At 44.2% G+C, this 26,601-nt stretch overlaps 1 protein-coding gene across 1 annotated transcript in view; it reads right to left on the minus strand.

Moving 5' to 3' along the window:
• Positions 1-1,092: 1,092 nt before the first annotated feature.
• LOC118397002 (BRD4-interacting chromatin-remodeling complex-associated protein-like) overlaps positions 1,093-26,601 on the minus strand; it is a 70,311-nt gene continuing 44,802 nt past the window's right edge. Inside the window, exons 9-18 of the mRNA XM_052468923.1 lie at positions 16,914-17,429; positions 16,799-16,870; positions 16,565-16,694; positions 16,409-16,500; positions 16,152-16,241; positions 16,002-16,054; positions 15,605-15,771; positions 12,567-12,661; positions 9,023-9,125; positions 1,093-3,998 (exon numbers count right to left, since the gene is read on the minus strand). Of these exons, the coding sequence (XP_052324883.1) occupies positions 1,651-3,998; positions 9,023-9,125; positions 12,567-12,661; positions 15,605-15,771; positions 16,002-16,054; positions 16,152-16,241; positions 16,409-16,500; positions 16,565-16,694; positions 16,799-16,870; positions 16,914-17,429 (3,666 nt within the window). The 3' untranslated portion in view covers positions 1,093-1,650. The remainder of the gene's footprint in view (positions 3,999-9,022; positions 9,126-12,566; positions 12,662-15,604; positions 15,772-16,001; positions 16,055-16,151; positions 16,242-16,408; positions 16,501-16,564; positions 16,695-16,798; positions 16,871-16,913; positions 17,430-26,601) is intronic.

A 26,601-nucleotide genomic window follows, 5' to 3' on the forward strand; every position in this document is an offset into this window, starting at 1 on the left:
GGAGAGCAGAGGGTACTGCCACAGAGTAAAGCATGAGTTGGGAGAGCAGAGGGTACTGCCACAGAGTAAAGCATGAGTTGGGAGAGCAGAGGGTACTGCCACAGAGTAAAGCATAAGTTGGGAGAGCAGAGGGTACTGCCACAGAGTAAAGCATGAGTTGGGAGAGCAGAGGGTACTGCCACAGAGTAAAGCATGAGTTGGGAGAGCAGAGGGTACTGCCACAGAGTAAAGCATAAGTTGGGAGAGCAGAGGGTACTGCCACAGAGTAAAGCATGAGTTGGGAGAGCAGAGGGTACTGCCACAGAGTAAAGCATGAGTTGGGAGAGCAGAGGGTACTGCCACAGAGTAAAGCATAAGTTGGGAGAGCAGAGGGTACTGCCACAGAGTAAAGCATGAGTTGGGAGAGCAGAGGGTACTGCCACAGAGTAAAGCATGAGTTGGGAGAGCAGAGGGTACTGCCACAGAGTAAAGCATGAGTTGGGAGAGCAGAGGGTACTGCCACAGAGTAAAGCATGAGTTGGGAGAGCAGAGGGTACTGCCACAGAGTAAAGCATGAGTTGGGAGAGCAGAGGGTACTGCCACAGAGTAAAGCATGAGTTGGGAGAGCAGAGGGTACTGCCACAGAGTAAAGCATGGGAGAGCAGAGGGTTGGGAGAGCAGAGGGTACTGCCACAGAGTAAAGCATGAGTTGGGAGAGCAGAGGGTACTGCCACAGAGTAAAGCATAGTTGGGAGAGCATGAGTAAAGCATGGGAGAGCAGAGGGTACTGCCACAGAGTAAAGCATGAGTTGGGAGAGCAGAGGGTACTGCCACAGAGTAAAGCATGAGTTGGGAGAGCAGAGGGTACTGCCACAGAGTAAAGCATGAGTTGGGAGAGCAGAGGGTACTGCCACAGGTACTGCCACAGAGTAAAGCATGAGTTGGGAGAGCAGAGGGTACTGCCACAGAGTAAAGCATGAGTTGGGAGAGCAGAGGGTACTGCCACAGAGTAAAGCATGAGTTGGGAGAGCAGAGGGTACTGCCACAGAGTAAAGCATGAGTTGGGAGAGCAGAGGGTACTGCCACAGAGTGGGAGAAAGCATGAGTTGGGAGAGCAGAGGGTACTGCCACAGAGTAAAGCATAAGTTGGGAGAGCAGAGGGTACTGCCACAGAGTAAAGCATGAGTTGGGAGAGCAGAGGGTACTGCCACAGAGTAAAGCATAAGTTGGGAGAGCAGAGGGTACTGCCACAGAGTAAAGCATGAGTTGGGAGAGCAGAGGGTACTGCCACAGAGTAAAGCATGAGTTGGGAGAGCAGAGGGTACTGCCACAGAGTAAAGCATGAGTTGGGAGAGCAGAGGGTACTGCCACAGAGTAAAGCATAAGTTGGGAGAGCAGAGGGTACTGCCACAGAGTAAAGCATAAGTTGGGAGAGCAGAGGGTACTGCCACAGAGTAAAGCATGAGTTGGGAGAGCAGAGGGTACTGCCACAGAGTAAAGCATAACTTTTTACAGAGAAAGTCATCACCATCCATCCATCCATCCATCCAGTGACTGTGAGCATTGGGTCATGTTGTAAAGGAAACAACATTCAGATGGACAAACAAGGTCAACTGAGCTTGTCAGAGCAGTGAGAGTTATTCCTCTCTTCAGTCCCAACTGTTGTGTGTGTTATCTGCTGTGAGTCTGTGGCACCAGTCCTCTGCCTCCAACCTGAGAGTGATGGGCCAGAGAGGATGAAGAGGAGACTGAGGGTCTGTATGTGTGTGAGGAGGGCTGAGGGGTCGTGGGTCGCTGGCTGTGGTGGTGATGTGGCCTGACGGAGGCCCCTTTGGCTCTGCGTGGTGTGGGCCTCTGAGCCTGGCCCTGCAAGTTGAGGATGGTGTCGATGGCACACTGCAGGTGCTCGTTAAGAGACTCATCGTGTGGCGGGGAGCCGGAGGAGAAGGAGGCGTTGTCCATGACAGGAGAGTCTGACTTACAGCGCTTAGCAGGAAGTGATGAGTCTCTGTAACAAGAAGTGTCTGGCGGCGAGGAAGGGGGCCCAGGGGCATGCTGGTCCATTCTGAACGTATCACCCCCACCTGACCTCTGGTGGTTTTTACTGCTCACCCTCTTATACCTCCCCATGTCCGCCCCTCTGTCCCAATGATCCCCTTCTCTCCCCCTCTCCTCCTCTCTGTCTGAGAGATGCTGCTGGGTGTTTGTGATGCCCTGCACTAGGCCAGGAGAGGAGGGGGAGGAGTTCCCCAGCCTCAGGGCCTCCCGGCTGAGCTCTGTGTGAGAGGTCCCCTCCCTTGGGCTTCCTCCTCTCTTCTCCAGCTTCATGCTGGTGATCACTGTCCCCTCTGAGGAGGGAGAGGGTGAGGAGGGTGGGGGAGGAGAATTGGGGGGCGAGGGGGAGGGACGGGGGTACGGGACACTGTCTCCTCCTCCTCCCGGTACGCCCGGTCGGACACGGGGGCTGATGTTCTCCCGATAAGTCTTCCGTAGAGGCAGGCGGCAGGTGGTCTGAGGGGAAGTGGAGGCGGGGTTACGCTTGACTCCACCCACATTGTGATGTTCTAACGCTCCGTTCATCTGAGCCGTGGAGGAAGATGCGGGCGCTGTGACTCTCTGTGGGCTGGGGGTCGCCTGTGTGGTTGCTATGGAGACCATTGCTGAGGAGGCTGTGTTACAGCTAGGGGGAGGAGTCCTAATGACAGTTATAGAAGGCGGCGTGGCTAGTGCTGCTGTTTGGGCTTTAGGGAGTGCCGGCGTCGGTTGGGGTCGTGTGGTAGAGAGTGCCGGCGTCGGTTGGGGTCGTGTGGTAGAGAGTGCCGGCGTCGGTTGGGGTCGTGTGGTAGAGAGTGCCGGCGTCGGTTGGGGCAGGGTGGTAGGGAGTGCCGGCGTCGGTTGGGGCAGGGTGGTAGGGAGTGCTGGCGTCAGTTGGGGTCGTGTGGTAGGGAGTGCCGGCGCCGGGTGGGGCAGGGTGGTAGGGAGTGGCGGCGCCGGGTGGGGCAGGGTGGTAGGGAGTGCCGGTGCCGGTTGGGGCAGGGTGGTATGGAGTGGCTGTGGCTTAGGGTTGGGTGTGGATGGTGTGTGGACCGGGTCGAGGGCGGTGTTATGCACCACCTTACTAAACCCCGCCTCCTGCTTGATCTTGAGCTTCAAGCCGATGCGTGGGCGGGCGGCGTACGTCTTCATGGGGGGTTTACTGGTCCTCCGGGGGAGAGTATCATCATCCTCAGCTGGACGAGAGGAGGAGAAAGGGTGGTGGAGTGAGTGACGGGAGGGAGGTGGAGGAGCGCGGCTGAAGGAGGAGCTGTGACTCTGGGTGTCGGCTGTCTGTCTAACCCCTGACCCCGGCCTGGCCACAGGAGCTGGGGAGCTGGACCAGGAGACAGACGCCCCCGCTCCTCCCTGCTTTATCACCAGCTTGGTGGAGGGGAAGTGGTCCGGGATCGGTGGTGGGGCTGGAGCAGGGGCAACACCACTCCTTACGGGGCTGGGCTCAAACCACTGGGGCTGAGGCTGGGACCGGGGCTGAGGATGGGGCTGGGGTTCAGGATGGGGCTGGGGTTCAGGATGGGGCTGGGACAGGGGCTGAGGATGAGGCTGGGGTTCAGGATGGGGCTGGGACAGGGGCTGAGGATGAGGCTGGGGTTCAGGATGGGGCTGGGACAGGGGCTGAGGATGAGGCTGGGGTTCAGGATGGGGCTGGGACAGGGGCTGAGGATGAGGCTCGGACTGGAGCTGGGACAGAGGCTGAGGATGAGGCTCGGACTGGAGCTGGGACAGAGGCTGAGGATGAGGCTCGGACTGGAGCTGGGGCTCGGAATGGAGCCGAGGATGGGGCTGAGGATGGGACAGGGGCTGAGGATGGGACAGGGGCTGGGGATGAGGATGGGACAGGGGCTGAGGGTCAGGATGGGGCTGAGGCTTATGTTTGAGCTGGGACTGTAGCTGAGGCTTGGACTGGGCCATGTTGGCAGCTCCACTCTCAATCTCCATCATCCTTGAGTTGGCTACATACTCCTCTGGAGAGAGAGAGAGAGAGATGGAAGTTTTCAGATGAATCAGAGATGACAGACCAGACCAAAGGTAAAGCTATTACACATACGACAGTTCTGTCAAAACTATTCTGGCTATGTGCTTCTCAGCAGTAGACAGGCCAGTTTGATAATTCAAAAGTTTGTACTATTTTCTACATTGTAGAATAAAAATGAAGATATCAAAACTATGAAATAACACATATGGAATCATGTAGTAACCAAAGTGTTAAGAAAAGTGTAAATAAATGTTATATTGTAGATTCGTCAACAGCCACCCTTTGCCTTGATGACAGCTTGGCACACTCTTGTATGGGTATAGGTATCTAAACTTCAGAACCGCTGGGAATGTGATGAAAGAAATAAAAGCTGAAATAAATCACTCTACTATTATTCTGACATTACACATTGTTCAAATAAAGTGGTGATCCTAACTGACCTAAGGCAGGGAATTTTTACTAGGATTAAATATCAGAAATGGTGAAAAACGGAGTTTAAAGTTATTTGGCTAAGCTGTAAACTTCCGACTTTATATGTATATATACACAGACATAATATATATCTAATATAGATACCTATATCTAATATAAACTCCGCTAAAAAAGGAAACGTCCTATCGCTGTCAACTGTGTTATTTTCAGCAACTTAACGTGTAAATATTTCTATGAACACAAGATTCAACAACAGACAAAAAATGAACAAGTTCCACAGACATGTGACTAACAGAAATGGAACAATGTGTCCTGAACAACGGGGGAAGGGGGGGACCAAAAGTAACAGTCAGTATCTGGTGTGGCCACCAGCTGCATTAATACTGCAGTGCATCTCCTCCTCATGGACTTTGACAGTTCTTGCTGTGAGATATTACCCCACTCTTCCACCAAGGCACCTGCAAGTTCCCGGACATTTCTGGAGGGAATGGCCCTAGCCCTCACCTTGAGATCCGGGCTCTTCGCTGGCCATGGCAGAACACTGACATTCCTGTCTTGCAGGAAATCACACACAGAACGAGCAGTATGGCTGATGGCATTGTCATGCTGGAGGGTCATGTCAGGATGAGCCTGCAGGAAGGGTACCACATGAGGGAGGAGGATGTCTTCCCTGTAACGCACAGCTATGAGACTACCTGCATTGACAACAAGCTCAGTCCCATGACGCTGTGACACACCGCTCCAGACCATGACAGACCCTCCACCTCCAAATCGATCCCGCCAGAGTACAGGCCTCGGTGTAACGCTCATTCCTTTGACAATAAAAGCAAATCCGACAATCACCCCTGTTGAGACAAAACCGCGACTCGTCAGTGAAGAGCACTTTTTGCCAGTCCTGTCTAGACCAGCGAACATGGGTTTGTGCCCATAGACAATGTTGTTGCCGGGGATGTCTGGTGAGGACCTGCCTTTACAACAGGCCTACAAGCCCTCAATCCATCCTCTCTCAGCCTATTGCGGACAGTCTGAGCACTAATGGAGGGATCGTGCGTTCCTGGTGTAACTCGAGCAGTTGTTGTTGCCATCTTGTACCTGCCCCGCAGGTGTGATGTTCGGATCGATCCTGTGCAGGTGTTGTTACATGTGGTCTACCACTGCGAGGACGATCAGCTGTCCGTCCTGTCTCCCTGTCTTAGGTGTCGCACAGTACGGACATTGCAATTTATTGCCCTGCAGTCCTCATGCCTCCTTGCAACATGCCAAAGGCAGATTCACGCAGATGAGCAGGGACATTGTGCATCTTTCTTTCTTTTTTTTTTTCAGTCAGTAGAAAGGCCTCTTTAGTGTCCAAAGTTTTCATAACTGTGACCTTAATTGCCTACCGTCTGTAAGCTGTTAGTGTCTTAACGACCGTTCCACAGGTGCATGCTCATTCATTGTTTATGGTTCATTGAACAAGCATGGAAAACAGTGTTTAAACCTTTTACAATGAAGATCTGTGAAGTTTATATTTTTAGGAATTATCTTTGATAGACAGGGTCCTGAAAAGGGACGTTTTTTTTTTTTGCTGAGTGCGGCAGGGTAGCCTAGCCTAGTGGTTAGAGCGTTGGACTAGTAACCGAAAGGTTGCAAGTTCAAATCCCCGAGCTGACATGGTACAAATCTGTCATTCTGCCCCTGAACAGGCAGTTAACCCACTGTTCCTAGGCCGTCATTGAAAATAAGAATTTGTTTTTAACTGACTTGCCTAGTTAAATAAAGGTTAAAAAAAAATTATATTATTAGATATACATATGTATATTAGATATAGGTATGTACATTAGATATAGGTATGTATGTACATTAGATATAGGCATGTATATTAGATATAGGCATGTATATTAGATATAGGTATGTATATTAGATATAGGTACGTATATTAGATATAGTTATGTATATTAGAAATAGGTATGTATATTATTATTTTTTTTTATTTCACCTTTATTTAACCAGGTAGGCTAGTTGAGAACAATTTCTCATTTGCAACTGCGACCTGGCCAAGATAAAGCATAGCAGTGTGAACAGACAACACAGAGTTACACATGGAGTAAACAATTAACAAGTCAATAACACAGTAGAAAAAAAAACAGTCTATATACATTGTGTGCAAAAGGCATGAGGTAGGCGAATAATTACAATTTTGCAGATTAACACTGGAGTGATAAATGATCAGATGGTCATGTACAGGCAGAGATATTGGTGTGCAAAAGAGCAGAAAAGTAAATAAATAAAAACAGTATGGGGATGAGGTAGGTAAAAATGGGTGGGCTATTTACCGATAGACTATGTACAGACTATGTACAGCTGCAGCGATCGGTTAGCTGCTCAGATAGCAGATGTTTGAAGTTGGTGAGGGAGATAAAAGTCTCCAACTTCAGCGATTTTTGCAATTCGTTCCAGTCACAGGCAGCAGAGAACTGGAACGAAAGGCGGCCAAATGAGGTGTTGGCTTTAGGGATGATCAGTGAGATACACCTGCTGGAGCGCGTGCTACGGATGGGTGTTGCCATCGTGACCAGTGAACTGAGATAAGGCGGAGCTTTACCTAGCATGGACTTGTAGATGACCTGGAGCCAGTGGGTCTGGCGACGAATATGTAGCGAGGGCCATATTAGATATAGGTATGCATATTAGATATAGATATGCATATTAGATATAGATGGACCATTGGCTTCTTCCTTGCTGAGCAGCCTTTCAGGTTATGTCGATATAGGACTTGCTTAACTGTGGATATTGATACTTTTGTACATGTTTCCTCCAGCATCTTCACAAGGTCATTTGCTGTTGTTCTGGGATTGATTTGCACTTTTCGCACCAAAGTACGTTCATCTCTAGGAGACAGAACGCGTCTCCTTCCTGAGCGGTATGACGGCTGCGTGGTCCCATGGTGTTTATACTTGCGTACTATTGTTTGTACAGATGAAGGTGGTCCCATGGTGTTTATACTTGCGTACTATTGTTTGTAGAGATGAAGGTGGTACCTTCAGGCGTTTGGAAATTGCTCCCATGGATGAAACAGATTTGTGGAGGTCTAGAATTTTTTTTTGAGGTCTTGGCAGATTCCTTTTGATTTTCCCATGATGTCAAGCAAAGAGGCACTGAGTTGGAAGGTAGGCCTTGAAATACATCCACAGGTACACCTCAAAATCGACTCAAATGATGTCAATTAGCCCATCAGAAGCATCTAAAGCCATGAAATAATTTTCTGGAATTTTCAAAGCTGTTTAAAAGCAGAGTCAACTTAGTGTATGTAAACTTCTGACCCACTGGAATTGTAAGTGAAATAATCTGTCTGTAAACGTATTAGATATAGGCCTGCACATTAGATATAGGCCTGCGTATTCGATATAGGCCTGCGTATTAGATATAGGCCTGCATATTAGATATAGGCCTGTGTATTAGATATAGGCCTGCGTATTAGATATAGGCCTGTATATTAGATATAGGCCTGTGTATTAGATATAGGCCTGTGTATTAGATATAGGCATGTATATTAGATATAGGCATGCGTATTAGATATAGGCCTGTATATTAGATATAGGCCTGTGTATTAGATATAGGCATGCATATTAGATATAGGCATGCGTATTAGATATAGGCGTGCACATTAGATATAGGCCTGCGTATTAGATATAGGCCTGCACATTAGATATAGGCATGCGTATTAGATATAGGCCTGCACATTAGATATAGGCATGCGTATTAGATATAGGCCTGCACATTAGATATAGGCCTGCGTATTAGATATAGGCGTGGATATTAGATATAGGCCTGCGTATTAGATATAGGCATGCATATTAGATATAGGCATGTATATTAGATATAGGCGTGGATATTAGATATAGGCATGGATATTAGATATAGGCCTGGATATTAGATATAGGCATGGATATTAGGCGTGTATATTAGATATAGGCCTGCATATTAGATATAGGCATGCATATTAGGCGTGTATATTAGATATAGGCCTGCATATTAGATATAGGCATGCATATTAGATATAGGCATGGATATTAGGCCTGCACATTAGATATAGGCCTGCATATTAGATATAGGCCTGTGTGTTAGATATAGGCATGGATATTAGGTGTGTATATTAGATAGAGGCCTGTGTATTAGATATAGGCATAGAACCCGATTTAACATCTTTCGAGACACCTGAACATAGCTGTGCAGAGACGCTCAACGTCTAACCTGACAGAGCTTGACAGGATCTGCAGAGAAGAATGAGACAAACTCCCAAATGCCAAGCTTGTAGGATCATACTAAAGAAGAATTGAGGCTGTAATCGCTGCCAGATGTGCTTCAACAAAGTACTGAGGTAAAGGGTTTGAATACTTATGTAAAGGTGATATTTACATTAGCAAAAAATGTCGAAAAAACTGTTTTTGCTTTGTCATTATGGGGTAGTGTGTAGTGTGAGGGAAAAAAGTATTATTCCATTTTAGAATAAGGCTGTAACGTAACAAAATGTGGAACACGTCAAGGGGTCTGAAAACTTTCCCGAATGCCCTGTATGTATATTAGATAAAGATTTGTTACCAGGCCTGTCTCTGGCGAGGATGCGGTCCTGTCCCAGAGAGATCTTCTCTTCCTGAATAAACATCCTGTCCATCATTACCATCTCAGCTGACGAGCCAAGGCGCTGTGAAACCAAACAGCAACACAGCTAATCAATCAACCATAACAGGGAGAAAGAGTACACACTGAACAGACAGAACAGGTAAATCACCTGGAGAAGGAACCCTAGTGAGGGAGGGCTGTATAGCAGGAGACAGAACAGGTAAATCACCTGGAGAAGGAACCCTAGTGAGGGAGGGCTGTATAGCAGGAGACAGAACAGGTAAATCACCTGGAGAAGGAACACTAGTGAGGGAGGGCTGTATAGCAGGAGACAGAACAGGTAAATCACCTGGAGAAGGAACCCTAGTGAGGGAGGGCTGTAGCAGGAGACAGAACAGGTAAATCACCTGGAGAAGGAACCCTAGTGAGGGAGGGCTGTATAGCAGGAGACAGAACAGGTAAATCACCTGGAGAAGGAACCCTAGTGAGGGAGGGCTGGAGGAGACAGAACAGGTAAATCACCTGGAGAAGGAACTGAACAGACAGAACAGGTAAATCACCTGGAGAAGGAACCCTAGTGAGGGCTGGAGGAAAGAGGTAAATCACCTGGAGAAGGAACTGTATAGCAGGAGACAGAACAGGTAAATCACCTGGAGAAGGAACCCTAGTGAGGGAGAAAGAGTAGACACTGAACAGACGGAACAGGTAAATCACCTGGAGAAGGAACCCTAGTGAGGGAGGGCTGTAGCAGGAGACAGAACAGGTAAATCACCTGGAGAAGGAACCCTAGTGAGGGAGGGCTGTATAGCAGGAGACAGAACAGGTAAATCACCTGGAGAAGGAACACTAGTGAGGGAGGGCTGTATAGCAGGAGACAGAACAGGTAAATCACCTGGAGAAGGAACACTAGTGAGGGAGGGCTGTAGCAGGAGACAGAACAGGTAAATCACCTGGAGAAGGAACCCTAGTGAGGGAGGGCTGTAGCAGGAGACAGAACAGGTAAATCACCTGGAGAAGGAACACTAGTGAGGGAGGGCTGTAGCAGGAGACAGAACAGGTAAATCACCTGGAGAAGGAACACTAGTGAGGGAGGGCTGTATAGCAGGAGACAGAACAGGTAAATCACCTGGAGAAGGAACCCTAGTGAGGGAGGGCTGTAGCAGGAGACAGAACAGGTAAATCACCTGGAGAAGGAACACTAGTGAGGGAGGGCTGTATAGCAGGAGACAGAACAGGTAAATCACCTGGAGAAGGAACCCTAGTGAGGGAGGGCTGTATAGCAGGAGACAGAACAGGTAAATCACCTGGAGAAGGAACCCTAGTGAGGGAGGGCTGTATAGCAGGAGACAGAACAGGTAAATCACCTGGAGAAGGAACCCTAGTGAGGGAGGGCTGTATAGCAGGAGACAGAACAGGTAAATCACCTGGAGAAGGAACCCTAGTGAGGGAGGGCTGTATAGCAGGAGACAGAACAGGTAAATCACCTGGAGAAGGAACACTAGTGAGGGAGGGCTGTAGCAGGAGACAGAACAGGTAAATCACCTGGAGAAGGAACCCTAGTGAGGGAGGGCTGTATAGCAGGAGACAGAACAGGTAAATCACCTGGAGAAGGAACACTAGTGAGGGAGGGCTGTATAGCAGGAGACAGAACAGGTAAATCACCTGGAGAAGGAACACTAGTGAGGGAGGGCTGTATAGCAGGAGACAGAACAGGTAAATCACCTGGAGAAGGAACACTAGTGAGGGAGGGCTGTATAGCAGGAGACAGAACAGGTAAATCACCTGGAGAAGGAACACTAGTGAGGGAGGGCTGTAGCAGGAGACAGAACAGGTAAATCACCTGGAGAAGGAACCCTAGTGAGGGAGGGCTGTAGCAGGAGACAGAACAGGTAAATCACCTGGAGAAGGAACACTAGTGAGGGAGGGCTGTAGCAGGAGACAGAACAGGTAAATCACCTGGAGAAGGAACACTAGTGAGGGAGGGCTGTATAGCAGGAGACAGAACAGGTAAATCACCTGGAGAAGGAACCCTAGTGAGGGAGGGCTGTAGCAGGAGACAGAACAGGTAAATCACCTGGAGAAGGAACACTAGTGAGGGAGGGCTGTATAGCAGGAGACAGAACAGGTAAATCACCTGGAGAAGGAACCCTAGTGAGGGAGGGCTGTATAGCAGGAGACAGAACAGGTAAATCACCTGGAGAAGGAACCCTAGTGAGGGAGGGCTGTATAGCAGGAGACAGAACAGGTAAATCACCTGGAGAAGGAACACTAGTGAGGGAGGGCTGTATAGCAGGAGACAGAACAGGTAAATCACCTGGAGAAGGAACACTAGTGAGGGAGGGCTGTATAGCAGGAGACAGAACAGGTAAATCACCTGGAGAAGGAACCCTAGTGAGGGAGGGCTGTATAGCAGGAGACAGAACAGGTAAATCACCTGGAGAAGGAACCCTAGTGAGGGAGGGCTGTATAGCAGGAGACAGAACAGGTAAATCACCTGGAGAAGGAACCCTAGTGAGGGAGGGCTGTATAGCAGGAGACAGAACAGGTAAATCACCTGGAGAAGGAACACTAGTGAGGGAGGGCTGTAGCAGGAGACAGAACAGGTAAATCACCTGGAGAAGGAACCCTAGTGAGGGAGGGCTGTAGCAGGAGACAGAACAGGTAAATCACCTGGAGAAGGAACACTAGTGAGGGAGGGCTGTATAGCAGGAGACAGAACAGGTAAATCACCTGGAGAAGGAACCCTAGTGAGGGAGGGCTGTAGCAGGAGACAGAACAGGTAAATCACCTGGAGAAGGAACACTAGTGAGGGAGGGCTGTATAGCAGGAGACAGAACAGGTAAATCACCTGGAGAAGGAACCCTAGTGAGGGAGGGCTGTATAGCAGGAGACAGAACAGGTAAATCACCTGGAGAAGGAACCCTAGTGAGGGAGGGCTGTATAGCAGGAGACAGAACAGGTAAATCACCTGGAGAAGGAACCCTAGTGAGGGAGGGCTGTATAGCAGGAGACAGAACAGGTAAATCACCTGGAGAAGGAACACTAGTGAGGGAGGGCTGTATAGCAGGAGACAGAACAGGTAAATCACCTGGAGAAGGAACACTAGTGAGGAGGGCTGTATAGCAGGAGACAGAACAGGTAAATCACCTGGAGAAGGAACACTAGTGAGGGAGGGCTGTATAGCAGGAGACAGAACAGGTAAATCACCTGGAGAAGGAACCCTAGTGAGGGAGGGCTGTATAGCAGGAGACAGAACAGGTAAATCACCTGGAGAAGGAACACTAGTGAGGGAGGGCTGTATAGCAGGAGACAGAACAGGTAAATCACCTGGAGAAGGAACCCTAGTGAGGGAGGGCTGTAGCAGGAGACAGAACAGGTAAATCACCTGGAGAAGGAACACTAGTGAGGGAGGGCTGTATAGCAGGAGACAGAACAGGTAAATCACCTGGAGAAGGAACACTAGTGAGGGAGGGCTGTAGCAGGAGGCAGATAACTTAAATAACAAGGTAATATAATATCTTACCGTTGATTCCTCAAAAAGGAGGTGTCTGTATTTATCCAGCATAGCCTGCGTTCTCTTCAGGAGCTGGCTGGAAACCCTCTGAAACTCATCATCCACTGAAGGGGAGATAATATGGAACAGGGGAGGTGGAGAAGAGACAGTGGGAACCAATGGTACATAATTAGTGCTGGGAGTTTCTGGTCTTGTGGTCACTCCGACCATACATTTAGGGCTGGGAGTTTCTGGTCTTGTGGTCACTCCGACCATACATTTAGGGCTGGGAGTTTCTGGTCTTGTGGTCACTCCGACCATACATTTAGGGCTGGGAGTTTCTGGTCTTGTGGTCACTCCGACCATACATTTAGGGCTGGGAGTTTCTGGTCTTGTGGTCACTCCGACCATACATTTAGGGCTGGGAGTTTCTGGTCTTGTGGTCACTCCGACCATACATTTAGGGCTGGGAGTTTCTGGTCTTGTGGTCACTCCGACCATACATTTAGGGCTGGGAGTTTCTGGTCTTGTGGTCACTCCGACCATACATTTAGGGCTGGGAAATGTCAGGGACATGGCGATACGATGGAATCATTTTTAGGTGCCCGATACGACATGTATTGCAATTCTCTTCTTAGTCTGCACGTTTGCTTCATACAGACCGGACAAGTTTAAGCGGAGCGCAAAATGGATTATGGTCATTGTAGTTAATTACCACATTTTCTGCGCTAAACTATGCTGAATATTGGGCTGTTGGAAACTACAACTCCCTGCTACATCGTACAGTTCAGGCTACATCTGATTGATCTCTACAGAAACAGCACATCAAGCTCACAGAAAGAAACTAAATGGAATTCAAATATTTCCCCCGATTAGTTGTTTAAAAAAATAAAAATAACAGACTTTTCCGTTAACTTGTTTGGGATAGGGGGCATCATTTTCACTTTTGGATGAATAGCGTGCCCAAAGTGAACTGCCTCCTACTCGGTCCTAGATGCTAATATGCATATTATTATTACTATTGGATAGGAAACATTGAAGTTTCTAAACTGTTTGAATGATGTCTGTGAGTATAACAGAACACATATAGCAGGCAAAAACCTGAGAAAAAATCCAAAAAGGAAGTGGGAAATCTGAGGTTTGTAGTTGTTGAACTCTTGGCCTATTGAATACACAGTGGGATATGGGTTATTTTTCACTACCTAAGGCTTCCACTAGATGCCAACTGTCTTTAGAATGTTGTTTCAGGCTGCTCATGTGAAGGGGGACTGGATGGGAGCTGTTGGACTAAGAGGTCTGCCTACGGCCTCATTCTCAGTCACGCACTTTCTCTTGAGAGGTAGCTCTCATTCCATTACTTTTCTACAGAATTCTCCGGTTGGAACATTTAACTTTTATGATAACAACATCCTAAAGATTGATTCTATACTTAGTTTGACAAGTTTCTTCGACCTGTAATATAACTTTTTGAACGTTTTGTCCGAATGGACCAGATCGCGCTTTTGGATTTGTTTACCAAACGCCCTAACAAAAGAAGCTATTGGACATAAATGGACATAAATGATGGACATTATCGAACACAACAAGCATTTATTGTGGAACTGCGATTCCTGGGAGTGCATTCTGATGAACATCATCAAAGGTAAGTGAATATTTATAATGCTATTTATGAATAATGTTGACTATCCAACAATGCAGATATTTCTCTGGCTGGTTTGGGCTCTGAGCGCCGTTCTCATATTATTGCATGGTTTGCTTTTTCAGTAAAGTTTTTTTTTAAATCTAACACAGCGGTTGCATTAAGGAGAAGTGTAAAGTTCCATGCATAACACTTGAATTGATGTGGCCCTCTGCAATATTACTGCATGTTTTGGAACTTCTGAACGTAACGCGCCAATGTAAAATAAGGTTTTTGGATATAATTATGAACTTTACCGAACAAAACATACATGTATTGTGTAACATGAAGTCCTATTAGTGTCATCTGATGAAGATCATCAAAGGTTAGTGATTAATTTTCTCTCTTTTTGTGCTTTTTGTGACTGCTCTCTTTGGCTGGAAAATGGCTGGGTTTTTCTGTGAGTTGGTGGTGACCTAACATTTGTGGAGCTTTTGCTGTGAAGCATTTTTTTTTAATTTAATTTTTTTATAAATCAGACACTGTGGCTGGATGAACGAGAATTGTATCTTTAAAATGGTGCCTAATACTTGTATGTTTGAGAAATTTGATTTATGAGATTTCTGTTGGTTTGTATTTGGCGCCCTGCAATTTCATTGGCTGTTGGCGAGGGGTTCCGCTAGCGGAACGGGGTTCCGCCAGTCCTAGACAGGTTGATCGCTCAGCACTATTCACTATTTAAAAAGAATATGGAGAGCTATAGGATGAAAACACAGGAGTTTTGGCACAGGTACAGCAAACTAGCGCTAGCTAACGCTACCTACCTTGTATTACAAATCGATAGTTGGAGTCAAAGTATATGGCCAATATACCACGGCTAATGACTGTTCTAGGGCACCACGCAGCGCGGCCCATAGCCGTGGTATATTGGCTATGTACCACAAATGCTGAAGAGCCTTATTGCTATTGTAAACTGGTTGCCAACGTAATTACAACAGTAAAAATAAGTTGTCATACCCGTGGTATACGGTCAATATATACCACTGCTGTCAGCCAATCAGCATTCAAACCACCCAGTTTATAATACTGTATCAATCCCCACCAACCACAAATACACATGTTAACAGCAGTGTGTGTACCTCTGTAGAAGTCGTGTGGTGCGGTGGCGGTGCCCTGGTAGAGGTGGTAAGGCACCAGGCGGGTCAGGGTGTGTGTACCTCTGTGGCAGTCGTGTGGTGGGGTGGCGGTGCCCTGGTAGAGGTGGTAAGGCACCAGGTGTGTCAGGGTGTGTGTACCTCTGTGGCAGTCGTGTGGTGCGGTGGCGGTGCCCTGGTAGAGGTGGTAAGGCACCAGGCGTGTCAGGGTGTGTGTACCTCTGTGGTAGTCGTGTGGTGGGGTGGCAGTGCCCTGGTAGAGGTGATAAGGCACCAGGTGGTCAGGGTGTGTGTACCTCTGTGGTAGTCGTGTGGTGGGGTGGCAGTGCCCGGTGATGCCCTGTACCTCTGTAGTAGGTGGTAAGGCACCAGGTGGGTCAGGGTGTCTTCAAAGCACTGGAAGGAAGAGCTGTAGTCTGGGTGGAGGACTGAGCCCTGCTGCTTCCTCAGCTGCTCCAACATCCTACACACACACACACACACACACACACACACACACACACACACACACACACACACACACACACACACACACACACACACACACACACACACACACACACACGGTCAAGGAGGATTCAGTCTTGTGACCTTACTTTTAAGAAGCGGTAGGACAACACTCATGCTTACAAACAAACACCACATGAAAAAGAGATCAGAAACACGTTCTAGGAGAATGATACAGGAGCATACCTGGCTTCCTTGCTGGGTTTAGCCATACTGAAATGCATCTTCATAGCAGCAGTCTGTCAGGTGAACAAGACACAGCATCAGAACCAGATTGATTAGACAGGTGATTAAATAGAGTCAGAAATGGAAGCCAGCAGGATTGGTTGACCTGACCTGTGTTTGTAGAGGGGCCAGACCAGGGCTGAAAGTCTGCTGTGTAGAGGTCATCTGACTCAGACCTGACACGGACTCCATCCCCCCCACCTGGCAGAGGAAAGAGGGATAGTAAAAGAATACTATTGAACCTTTATTTATCCAGTCAGTTAAGAACAAATTCAGATATATTTCTATTTGATGGCCAATAAATATTTTTGAATTTAAAGGAGTCAAAAGGTTGAGATGAGGGTTGAGCATCAGTAGGTGTTACCTACCTGCACCTGGTGTAATGACTGTTGACCAGGCTGGTTAGCTGGAGCCACGCCCCCCTGGGTCACCTGAGCTCCTGACAACAGGTCATTGAATGCTGAAAAGAGATGGGAGTCAGATCAGGAACACATTTCACAGTAGTGATGTTGTTTCTTTCTGACCTGTGGCAGGAGTCTTGACCAGCACAGATGACTGAGGAGCAGGCACGTCTTGTTGTTGACCACCATGCTGTTGGGGTTGGGGCTGGCTTTGCTGCTGCCATTTGGCCTGTAGTAGAATGGTCTGTTGCACCTGAGCGTGAATAAAGAGAGAAAATGGATTATTCAAATACTTTGATAAACACTCAGGTAGTAGCAAGTCAAAACATCTGAGCAGTGAAGTGTGTTCCTTCACACCTGGTGTTTCTGTTGTGGAGAAGGCTGAGCACCAACCAGCTGCAGGCGGTGCTGCCGCTCTGCTGTTAAGACCTGGGTCTTCAACACCCCACCCCCGGGGTCCCCCACCTGGCTAGCAGTGAACTGGAGCCCTGCCAGAGGGGCCTGGAGGATCTGGGAGGGTTTGGGGGAGCGAGAGGGAGGGGGGACGTCCGGTTCGTAGAGAGCAGGCTGGGAGGGGGGGCGGGGCTGGAGGTGTATCTGTTGTTGTTGTTGTTGTTGTGGGGCAGGCTGGGAGGCGGGGCTGGAGGTGTATCTGTTGTTGTTGTTGTGGGGCAGGCTGGGAGGGGGGCCGGGGCTGGAGGTGTATCTGTTGTTGTTGTTGTTGTTGTTGTTGTTGTTGTAGTAGTGCAGGCTGGGAGTGGCCTGGTATCTGGTTCTGGATAATGAACATTGGGGGAAGAGAGGAGGGGGTGCAGGATCGGGCAGGGGTCTGGGGTTGAGAAGGGGGCCAGGACTGGGGGGAATGCATGGGGAGGGGGGAGGGCTGGGGGCTGTCCGACAGAGGGAGGGCAGTGTGGGAGGCCAGGGGCTGGGAGGGGGACAGGCTCTGGAGCTTCAGTTGCTGCTGCTGGCCACCCGCCTGGGGCATCTAGGGTTAGAGGAAAAAAAACAGGAAACAAGTCAGAAACCAACAAAGAGGAAACAAACATGATATTTTGGTTCCAAACAATACAAGTTATGCTAGAACGTGTGGAACTGCATTGTAAACAGGTAGGACATCAAGCAAAAAAAACAAGCATTAATAGTAATATTTAAAGTAGTAGTAAATAGTAGTAGTAAATAGTAATATTTAAAGTAGTAGTAAATAGTAGTAAATGTTAATATTTAAAGTAGTTGTAGTAGTAGTAAATAGTTAATATTTAAAGTAGTTGTAGTAGTAGTAGTAAATAGTTAATATTTGCAGTAGTAGTCAGTCATATTTGCAGTAGTAGTAAATAGTTAATATTTGCAGTAGTAGTCAGTCATATTTGTAGTAGTAGTAAATAGTAATATTTAAAGTAGTAGTGGTAATTAGTCATATTTAAAGTAGTAGTAGTAGTAATAAATAGTCATATTTGCAGTAGTAGTCAATAGTAATATTTACAGCAGTAGTAGTAATTAGTAATATTTAAAGTAGTAAATATTCATATTTAAAGTAGTAAATATTCATATTTACAGCAGCAGTAGTAAATAGTAATATTTACAGCAGTAGTAGTAAATAGTCATATTTACAGCAGTAGTAGTAAATAGTCATATTTACAGCAGTAGTAGTAAATAGTCATATTTACAGCAGTAGTAGTAAATAGTAATATTTACAGCAGTAGTAGTAAATAGTAATATTTACAGCAGCAGTAGTAAATAGTCATATTTACAGCAGCAGTAGTAAATAGTAATATTTACAGCAGTAGTAGTAAATAGTAATATTTACAGCAGCAGTAGTAAATAGTCATATTTACAGCAGTAGTAGTAAATAGTCATATTTACAGCAGTAGTAGTAGTAATATTTAAAGTAGTAGTAGTAGTAGTAAATAGTCATATTTACAGCAGTAGTAGTAAATAGTCATATTTACAGCAGTAGTAGTAAATAGTCATATTTACAGCAGTAGTAGTAGTAATATTTAAAGTAGTAGTAGTAGTAGTAAATAGTCATATTTACAGCAGTAGTAGTAAATAGTCATATTTACAGCAGTAGTAGTAAATAGTCATATTTACAGCAGTAGTAGTAAATAGTCATATTTACAGCAGTAGTAGTAGTAATATTTAAAGTAGTAGTAGTAAATAGTCATATTTACAGCAGTAGTAGTAAATAGTCATATTTACAGCATTAGTAGTAGTAATATTTAAAGTAGTAGTAGTAGTAGTAAATAGTCATATTTACAGCAGTAGTAGTAAATAGTCATATTTACAGCAGCAGTAGTAAATAGTCATATTTACAGCAGTAGTAGTAAATAGTCATATTTACAGCAGTAGTAGTAAATAGTCATATTTACAGCAGTAGTAAATAGTCATATTTACAGCAGTAGTAGTAAATAGTCATATTTACAGCAGTAGTAGTAGTAATATTTAAAGTAGTAGTAGTAAATAGTCATATTTACGGCAGTAGTAGTAAATAGTCATATTTACAGCAGTAGTAGTAGTAATATTTAAAGTAGTAGTAGTAGTAGTAAATAGTCATATTTACAGCAGTAGTAGTAAATAGCCATATTTACAGCAGCAGTAGTAAATAGTCATATTTACAGCAGTAGTAGTAAATAGTCATATTTACAGCAGTAGTAGTAAATAGTCATATTTACAGCAGTAGTAGTAAATAGTCATATTTACAGCAGTAGTAGTAAATAGTCATATTTACAGCAGTAGTAGTAAATAGTCATATTTACAGCAGTAGTAGTAAATAGTCATATTTACAGCAGTAGTAGTAGTAATATTTAAAGTAGTAAATATTCATATTTACAGCAGCAGTAGTAAATAGTAATATTTACAGCAGTAGTAGTAAATAGTCATATTTACAGCAGTAGTAGTAAATAGTCATATTTACAGCAGTAGTAGTAAATAGTCATATTTACAGCAGCAGTAGTAAATAGTCATATTTACAGCAGTAGTAAATAGTCATATTTACAGCAGTAGTAGTAGTAATATTTAAAGTAGTAGTAAATAGTCATATTTACAGCAGTAGTAGTAAATAGTCATATTCACAGTAGTAGTAAATAGTCATATTTACAGCAGTAGTAGTAAATAGTCATATTTACAGCAGTAGTAGTAAATAGTCATATTTAAAGTAGTAGTAAATAGTCATATTTACAGCAGTAGTAGTAAATAGTCATATTTACAGCAGTAGTAGTAAATAGTCATATTTACAGTAGTAGTAAATAGTCATATTTACAGTAGTAGTAAATAGTCATATTTACAGCAGTAGTAGTAAATAGTCATATTTACAGCAGTAGTAGTAAATAGTCATATTTACAGCAGCAGTAGTAAATAGTCATATTTACAGCAGCAGTAGTAAATAGTAATATTTAAAGTAGTAAATAGTCATATTTACAGCAGTAGTAGTAGTAAATAGTCATATTTACAGCAGTAGTACTAAATAGTAATATTTAAAGCAGTAGTAGTAAATAGTAATATTTAAAGTAGTAAATAGTAATATTTAAAGTAGTAAATAGTAATATTTACAGCAGTAGTAGTAAATAGTCATATTTACAGCAGCAGTAGTAAATAGTAATATTTACAGCAGCAGTAGTAAATAGTAATATTTAAAGTAGTAAATAGTCATATTTACAGCAGTAGTAGTAGTAATATTTAAAGTAGTAGTAGTAGTAAATAGTCATATTTACAGCAGCAGTAGTAAATAGTAATATTTACAGCAGTAGTAGTAAATAGTCATATTTACAGCAGTAGTAGTAAATAGTCATATTTACAGCAGTAGTAGTAAATAGTCATATTTACAGCAGTAGTAGTAGTAATATTTAAAGTAGTAGTAGTAGTAAATAGTCATATTTACAGCAGCAGTAGTAAATAGTAATATTTACAGCAGCAGTAGTAAATAGTAATATTTAAAGTAGTAAATAGTCATATTTACAGCAGTAGTAGTAGTAATATTTAAAGTAGTAGTAGTAATATTTAAAGTAGTAAATAGTCATATTTACAGCAGTAGTAGTAGTAATATTTAAAGTAGTAGTAGTAATATTTAAAGTAGTAAATAGTCATATTTACAGCAGTAGTAGTAAATAGTCATATTTACAGCAGTAGTAGTAAATAGTAATATTTACAGCAGTAGTAGTAAATAGTCATATTTACAGCAGTAGTAGTAAATAGTCATTTTTACAGCAGTAGTAGTAGTAATATTTAAAGTAGTAGTAGTAGTAAATAGTCATATTTACAGCAGCAGTAGTAAATAGTAATATTTACAGCAGCAGTAGTAAATAGTAATATTTAAAGTAGTAAATAGTCATATTTACAGCAGTAGTAGTAGTAATATTTAAAGTAGTAGTAGTAATATTTAAAGTAGTAAATAGTCATATTTACAGCAGTAGTAGTAGTAATATTTAAAGTAGTAGTTGTAGTAGTAAATAGTCATATTTACAGCAGTAGTAGTAAATAGTAATATTTACAGCAGTAGTAGTAAATAGTCATATTTAAAGCAGTAGTAGTAAATAGTCATATTTACAGCAGTAGTAGTAAATAGTCATATTTAAAGCAGTAGTAGTAAATAGTCATATTTACAGCAGTAGTAGTAGTAATATTTAAAGTAGTAGTAGTAGTAGTAAATAGTCATATTTACAGCAGTAGTAAATAGTCATATTTACAGCAGTAGTAGTAGTAATATTTAAAGTAGTAGTAGTAGTAAATAGTCATATTTACAGCAGCAGTAGTAGTAAATAGTCTTATTTACAGCAGTAGTAGTAAATAGTCATATTTACAGCAGTAGTAGTAAATAGTAATATTTACAGCAGTAGTAGTAAATAGTAATATTTACAGCAGTAGTAGTAAATAGTAATATTTACAGCAGTAGTAGTAAATAGTCATATTGAAAGCAGTAGTAGTAAATAGTCATATTTACAGCAGCAGTAGTAAATAGTCATATTTACAGCAGTAGTACTAAATAGTAATATTTAAAGTAGTAAATAGTAATATTTAAAGTAGTAAATAGTAATATTTACAGCAGTAGTAGTAGTAATATTTAAAGTAGTAGTAGTAGTAAATAGTCATATTTACAGCAGCAGTAGTAAATAGTAATATTTACAGCAGCAGTAGTAAATAGTAATATTTAAAGTAGTAAATAGTCATATTTACAGCAGTAGTAGTAGTAATATTTAAAGTAGTAGTAGTAGTAAATAGTCATATTTACAGCAGCAGTAGTAAATAGTAATATTTACAGCAGTAGTAGTAAATAGTAATATTTACAGCAGTAGTAGTAAATAGTCATATTTACAGCAGTAGTAGTAAATAGTAATATTTAAAGCAGTAGTAGTAAATAGTCATATTTACAGCAGTAGTAAATAGTCATATTTACAGCAGTAGTAGTAGTAATATTTAAAGTAGTAGTAGTAGTAAATAGTCATATTTACAGCAGTAGTAGTAAATAGTCATATTTATAGCAGTAGTAGTAAATAGTCATATTTACAGCAGTAGTAGTAAATAGTCATATTTACAGCAGTAGTAGTAGTAATATTTAAAGTAGTAGTAGTAGTAGTAAATAGTCATATTTACAGCAGCAGTAGTAAATAGTAATATTTACAGCAGTAGTAGTAAATAGTCATATTTACAGCAGTAGTAAATAGTCATATTTACAGCAGTAGTAGTAAATAGTCATATTTACAGCAGTAGTAGTAGTAATATTTAAAGTAGTAGTAGTAAATAGTCATATTTACAGCAGTAGTAGTAAATAGTCATATTTACAGCAGTAGTAGTAAATAGTCATATTTACAGAAGCAGTAGTAAATAGTCATATTTAAAGCAGTAGTAGTAAATAGTAATATTTAAAGTAGTAAATAGTAATATTTAAAGTAGTAAATAGTAATATTTAAAGTAGTAGTAGTAAAAAGTAGTAGTAGTAGTAAAAAGTAGTAGTAGTAAAAAGTAGTAGTAGTAAAAAGTCATGTTTAAAGTAGTAGTAGTAAAAAGTAGAAGTAAATAGTAATATTTAAAGTAGTAGTAAATAGTAATATTTAAAGTAGTAGTAAATAGTAATATTTAAAGTAGTAGTAAATAGTAATATTTAAAGTAGTAGTAAATAGTAATATTTAAAGTAGTAGTAAATAGTAATATTTAAAGTAGTAGTAAATAGTAATATTTAAAGTAGTAGTAAATAGTCATATTTAAAGTAGTAGTAAATAGTCATATTTAAAGTAGTAGTAAATAGTCATATTTAAAGTAGTAGTAAGTAATATTTATAGTAGTAGTAATAGTAGTAGTAGTAATATTTATAGTAGTAGTAGTAGTAGTAGTAATTAGTAATATATATAGTAGTAGTAGTAAATAGTCATATTTACAGTAGTAGTAAATAGTCATATTTAAAGTAGTAGTAAATAGTCATATTTAAAGTAGTAGTAAATAGTCATATTTAAAGTAGTAGTAAATCGTCATATTTAAAGTAGTAGTAAATAGTCGTATTTAAAGTAGTTGTAGTAGTAAATTGTCATATTTACAGTAGTAGTAGTAAATAGTCATATTTACAGTAAGCTCGTCCGGGTTGGAGCGAGCGGTCGCATCCGCATTTCGCTCCGCAGGTAGTATAACTTTTTCATTACATGTCATTACATTTCATTATAGTACAACGGTTTGATTTGTCTAATCTTAGCAATTTCTTCTTAGCTAGCTACATAGCCGTCTTTGTATCAAAGATAATTGCGTAATTATCGTATTTCGTCGTCCTAACGTAGTCTTCACTGCTCTGCCCAGCAGCTAGCCAGCTAGCAAACGTCCACCGATTAGCAGCACTGTAGAAACTATTACACTCAACTGAACGACTTGATTAGTGTAGTGTTAGCTAGCTACATAGCTGTCTTTGCTGTCTTCGTATCCAAGATAATTGTGTAGTCTTAGAGTGATTATCTTAATTTACCGAGGTTAGCTAGCCAGCTATTTGTCGTCCTTAACGTAGGAGACACTGCTAGCTAGCCAACAGCTAGCCAACGTCTACCGAATAGAACTTCCGCACTCAACACTCAGGTCGCATTCCGCTTCGCTCCACAGGTAGTATCACATTTTCATTTCATTTCATTACAGCACAACGGTTTGATTTGTTTGATCGTAGCTAGCTACATAGCTAGCTACATAGCAGTCTTTGTATCAAAGATAATTGTGTAGTCTAGAGCGAGTTTCTAGGTTAGCTAGCCAGCTATTGTCGTTCTTTTAACGCAACGTAACGTAATCAACACTGCTAGCTAGCCAGCTAGCCAGCTAGCCCCCGAATAGCAGCACTGTAGAAACTATTACACTCAACGGAACGACTTGATTAGTGTAGGGTCAACAACGCAGCCACTGCCAGCTAGCCTACAAAGTCAACAACGCAGCCACTGCCAGCTAGCCTACTTCAGCAGTACTGTATCATTTTAATCATTTTAGTCAATAAGATTCTTGCTACGTAAGCTTAACTTTCTGAACATTCGAGACGTGTAGTCCACTTGTCATTCAATCTCCTTGCATTAGCGTAGCCTCTTCTGTAGCCTGTCAACTATGTGTCTGTCTATCCCTGTTCTCTCCTCTCTGCACAGACCATACAAACGCTCCACACCGCGTGGCCGCGGCCACCTAATCTGGTGGTCCCAGCGCGCCGACCCACGTGGAGTTCCAGGTCTCCCGGTAGCCTCTGGAACTGCCGATCTGCGGCCAACAAGGCAGAGTTCATCTCAGCCTATGCCTCCCTCCAGTCCCTCGACTTCTTGGCACTGACGGAAACATGGATCACCACAGATAACACTGCCACTCCTACTGCTCTCTCTTAGTCCGCCCATGTGTTCTCGCACACCCGAGAGCTTCTGGTCAGCGGGGTGGTGGCACCGGTATCCTCATCTCTCCCAAGTGGTCATTCTCTCTTTCTCCCCTTACCCATCTGTCTATCGCCTCCTTTGAATTCCATGCTGTCACAGTTACCAGCCCTTTCAAGCTTAACATCCTTATCATTTATCGCCCTCCAGGTTCCCTCGGAGAGTTCATCAATGAGCTTGATGCCTTGATAAGCTCCTTTCCTGAGGACGGCTCACCTCTCACAGTTCTGGGCGACTTTAACCTCCCCACGTCTACCTTTGACTCATTCCTCTCTGCCTCCTTCTTTCCACTCCTCTCCTCTTTTGACCTCACCCTCTCACCTTCCCCCTACTCACAAGGCAGGCAATACGCTCGACCTCATCTTTACTAGATGCTGTTCTTCCACTAACCTCATTGCAACTCCCCTCCAAGTCTCCGACCACTACCTTGTATCCTTTTCCCTCTCGCTCTCATCCAACACTTCCCACACTGCCCCTACTCGGATGGCATCGCGCCGTCCCAACCTTCGCTCTCTCTCCCCCGCTACTCTCTCCTCTTCCATCCTATCATCTCTTCCCTCTGCTCAAACCTTCTCCAACCTATCTCCTGATTCTGCCTCCTCAACCCTCCTCTCCTCCCTTTCTGCATCCTTTGACTCTCTATGCCCCCTATCCTCCAGGCCGGCTCGGTCCTCCCCTCCCGCTCCGTGGCTCGACGACTCATTGCGAGCTCACAGAACAGGGCTCCGGGCAGCCGAGCGGAAATGGAGGAAAACTCGCCTCCCTGCGGACCTGGCATCCTTTCGCTCCCTCCTCTCTACATTTTCCTCTTCTGTCTCTGCTGCTAAAGCCACTTTCTACCACTCTAAATTCCAAGCTTCTGCCTCTAACCCTAGGAAGCTCTTTGCCACCTTCTCCTCCCTCCTGAATCCCCCCCCCTCCTCCCTCTCTGCAGATGACTTCGTCAACCATTTTGAAAAGAAGGTCGACGACATCCGATCCTCGTTTGCTAAGTCAAACGACATCGCTGGTTCTGCTCACACTGCCCTACCCTGTGCTCTGACCTCTTTCTCCCCTCTCTCCAGATGAAATCTCGCGTCTTGTGACGGCCGGCCGCCCAACAACCTGCCCGCTTGACCCTATCCCCTCCTCTCTTCTCCAGACCATTTCCGGAGACCTTCTCCCTTACCTCACCTCGCTCATCAACTAATCCCTGACCGCTGGCTACGTCCCTTCCGTCTTCAAGAGAGCGAGAGTTGCACCCCTTCTGAAAAAAACTACACTCGATCCCTCCGATATCAACAACTACAGACCAGTATCCCTTCTTTCTTTTCTCTCCAAAACTCTTGAACGTGCCGTCCTTGGCCAGCTCTCCCGCTATCTCTCTCAGAATGACCTTCTTGATCCAAATCAGTCAGGTTTCAAGACTAGTCATTCAACTGAGACTGCTCTTCTCTGTATCACGGAGGCGCTCCGCACCGCTAAAGCTAACTCTCTCTCCTCTGCTCTCGTCCTTCTAGACCTATCGGCTGCCTTCGATACTGTGAACCATCAGATCCTCCTCTCCACCCTCTCCGAGTTGGGCATCTCCGGCGCGGCCCACGCTTGGATTGCGTCCTACCTGACAGGTCGCTCCTACCAGGTGGCGTGGCGAGAATCTGTCTCCTCACCACGCGCTCTCACCACTGGTGTCCCCCAGGGCTCTGTTCTAGGCCCTCTCCTATTCTCGCTATACACCAAGTCACTTGGCTCTGTCATAACCTCACATGGTCTCTCCTATCATTGCTATGCAGACGACACACAATTAATCTGCTCCTTTCCCCCTTCTGGTGACCAGGTGGCGAATCGCATCTCTGCATGTCTGGCAGACATATCAGTGTGGATGACGGATCACCACCTCAAGCTGAACCTCGGCAAGACGGAGCTGCTCTTCCTCCTGGGGTAGGTCTGCCCGTTCCATGATCTCGCCATCACGGTTGACAACTCCATTGTGTCCTCCTCCCAGAGCGCTAAGAACCTTGGCGTGATCCTGGACAACACCCTGTCGTTCTCAACTAACATCAAGGCGGTGGCCCGTTCCTGTAGGTTCATGCTCTACAACATCCGCAGAGTACGACCCTGCCTCACACAGGAAGCGGCGCAGATCCTAATCCAGGCACTTGTCATCTCCGTCTGGATTACTGCAACTCGCTGTTGGCTGGGCTCCCTGCCTGTGCCATTAAACCCCTACAACTCATCCAGAACGCCGCAGCCCGTCTGGTGTTCAACCTTCCCAAGTTCTCTCACGTCACCCCGCTCCTCCGCTCTCTCCACTGG

This window comes from Oncorhynchus keta, chromosome 18 (genome assembly GCF_023373465.1).
Source record: "Oncorhynchus keta strain PuntledgeMale-10-30-2019 chromosome 18, Oket_V2, whole genome shotgun sequence".
Taxonomy (NCBI): domain Eukaryota; kingdom Metazoa; phylum Chordata; class Actinopteri; order Salmoniformes; family Salmonidae; genus Oncorhynchus; species Oncorhynchus keta.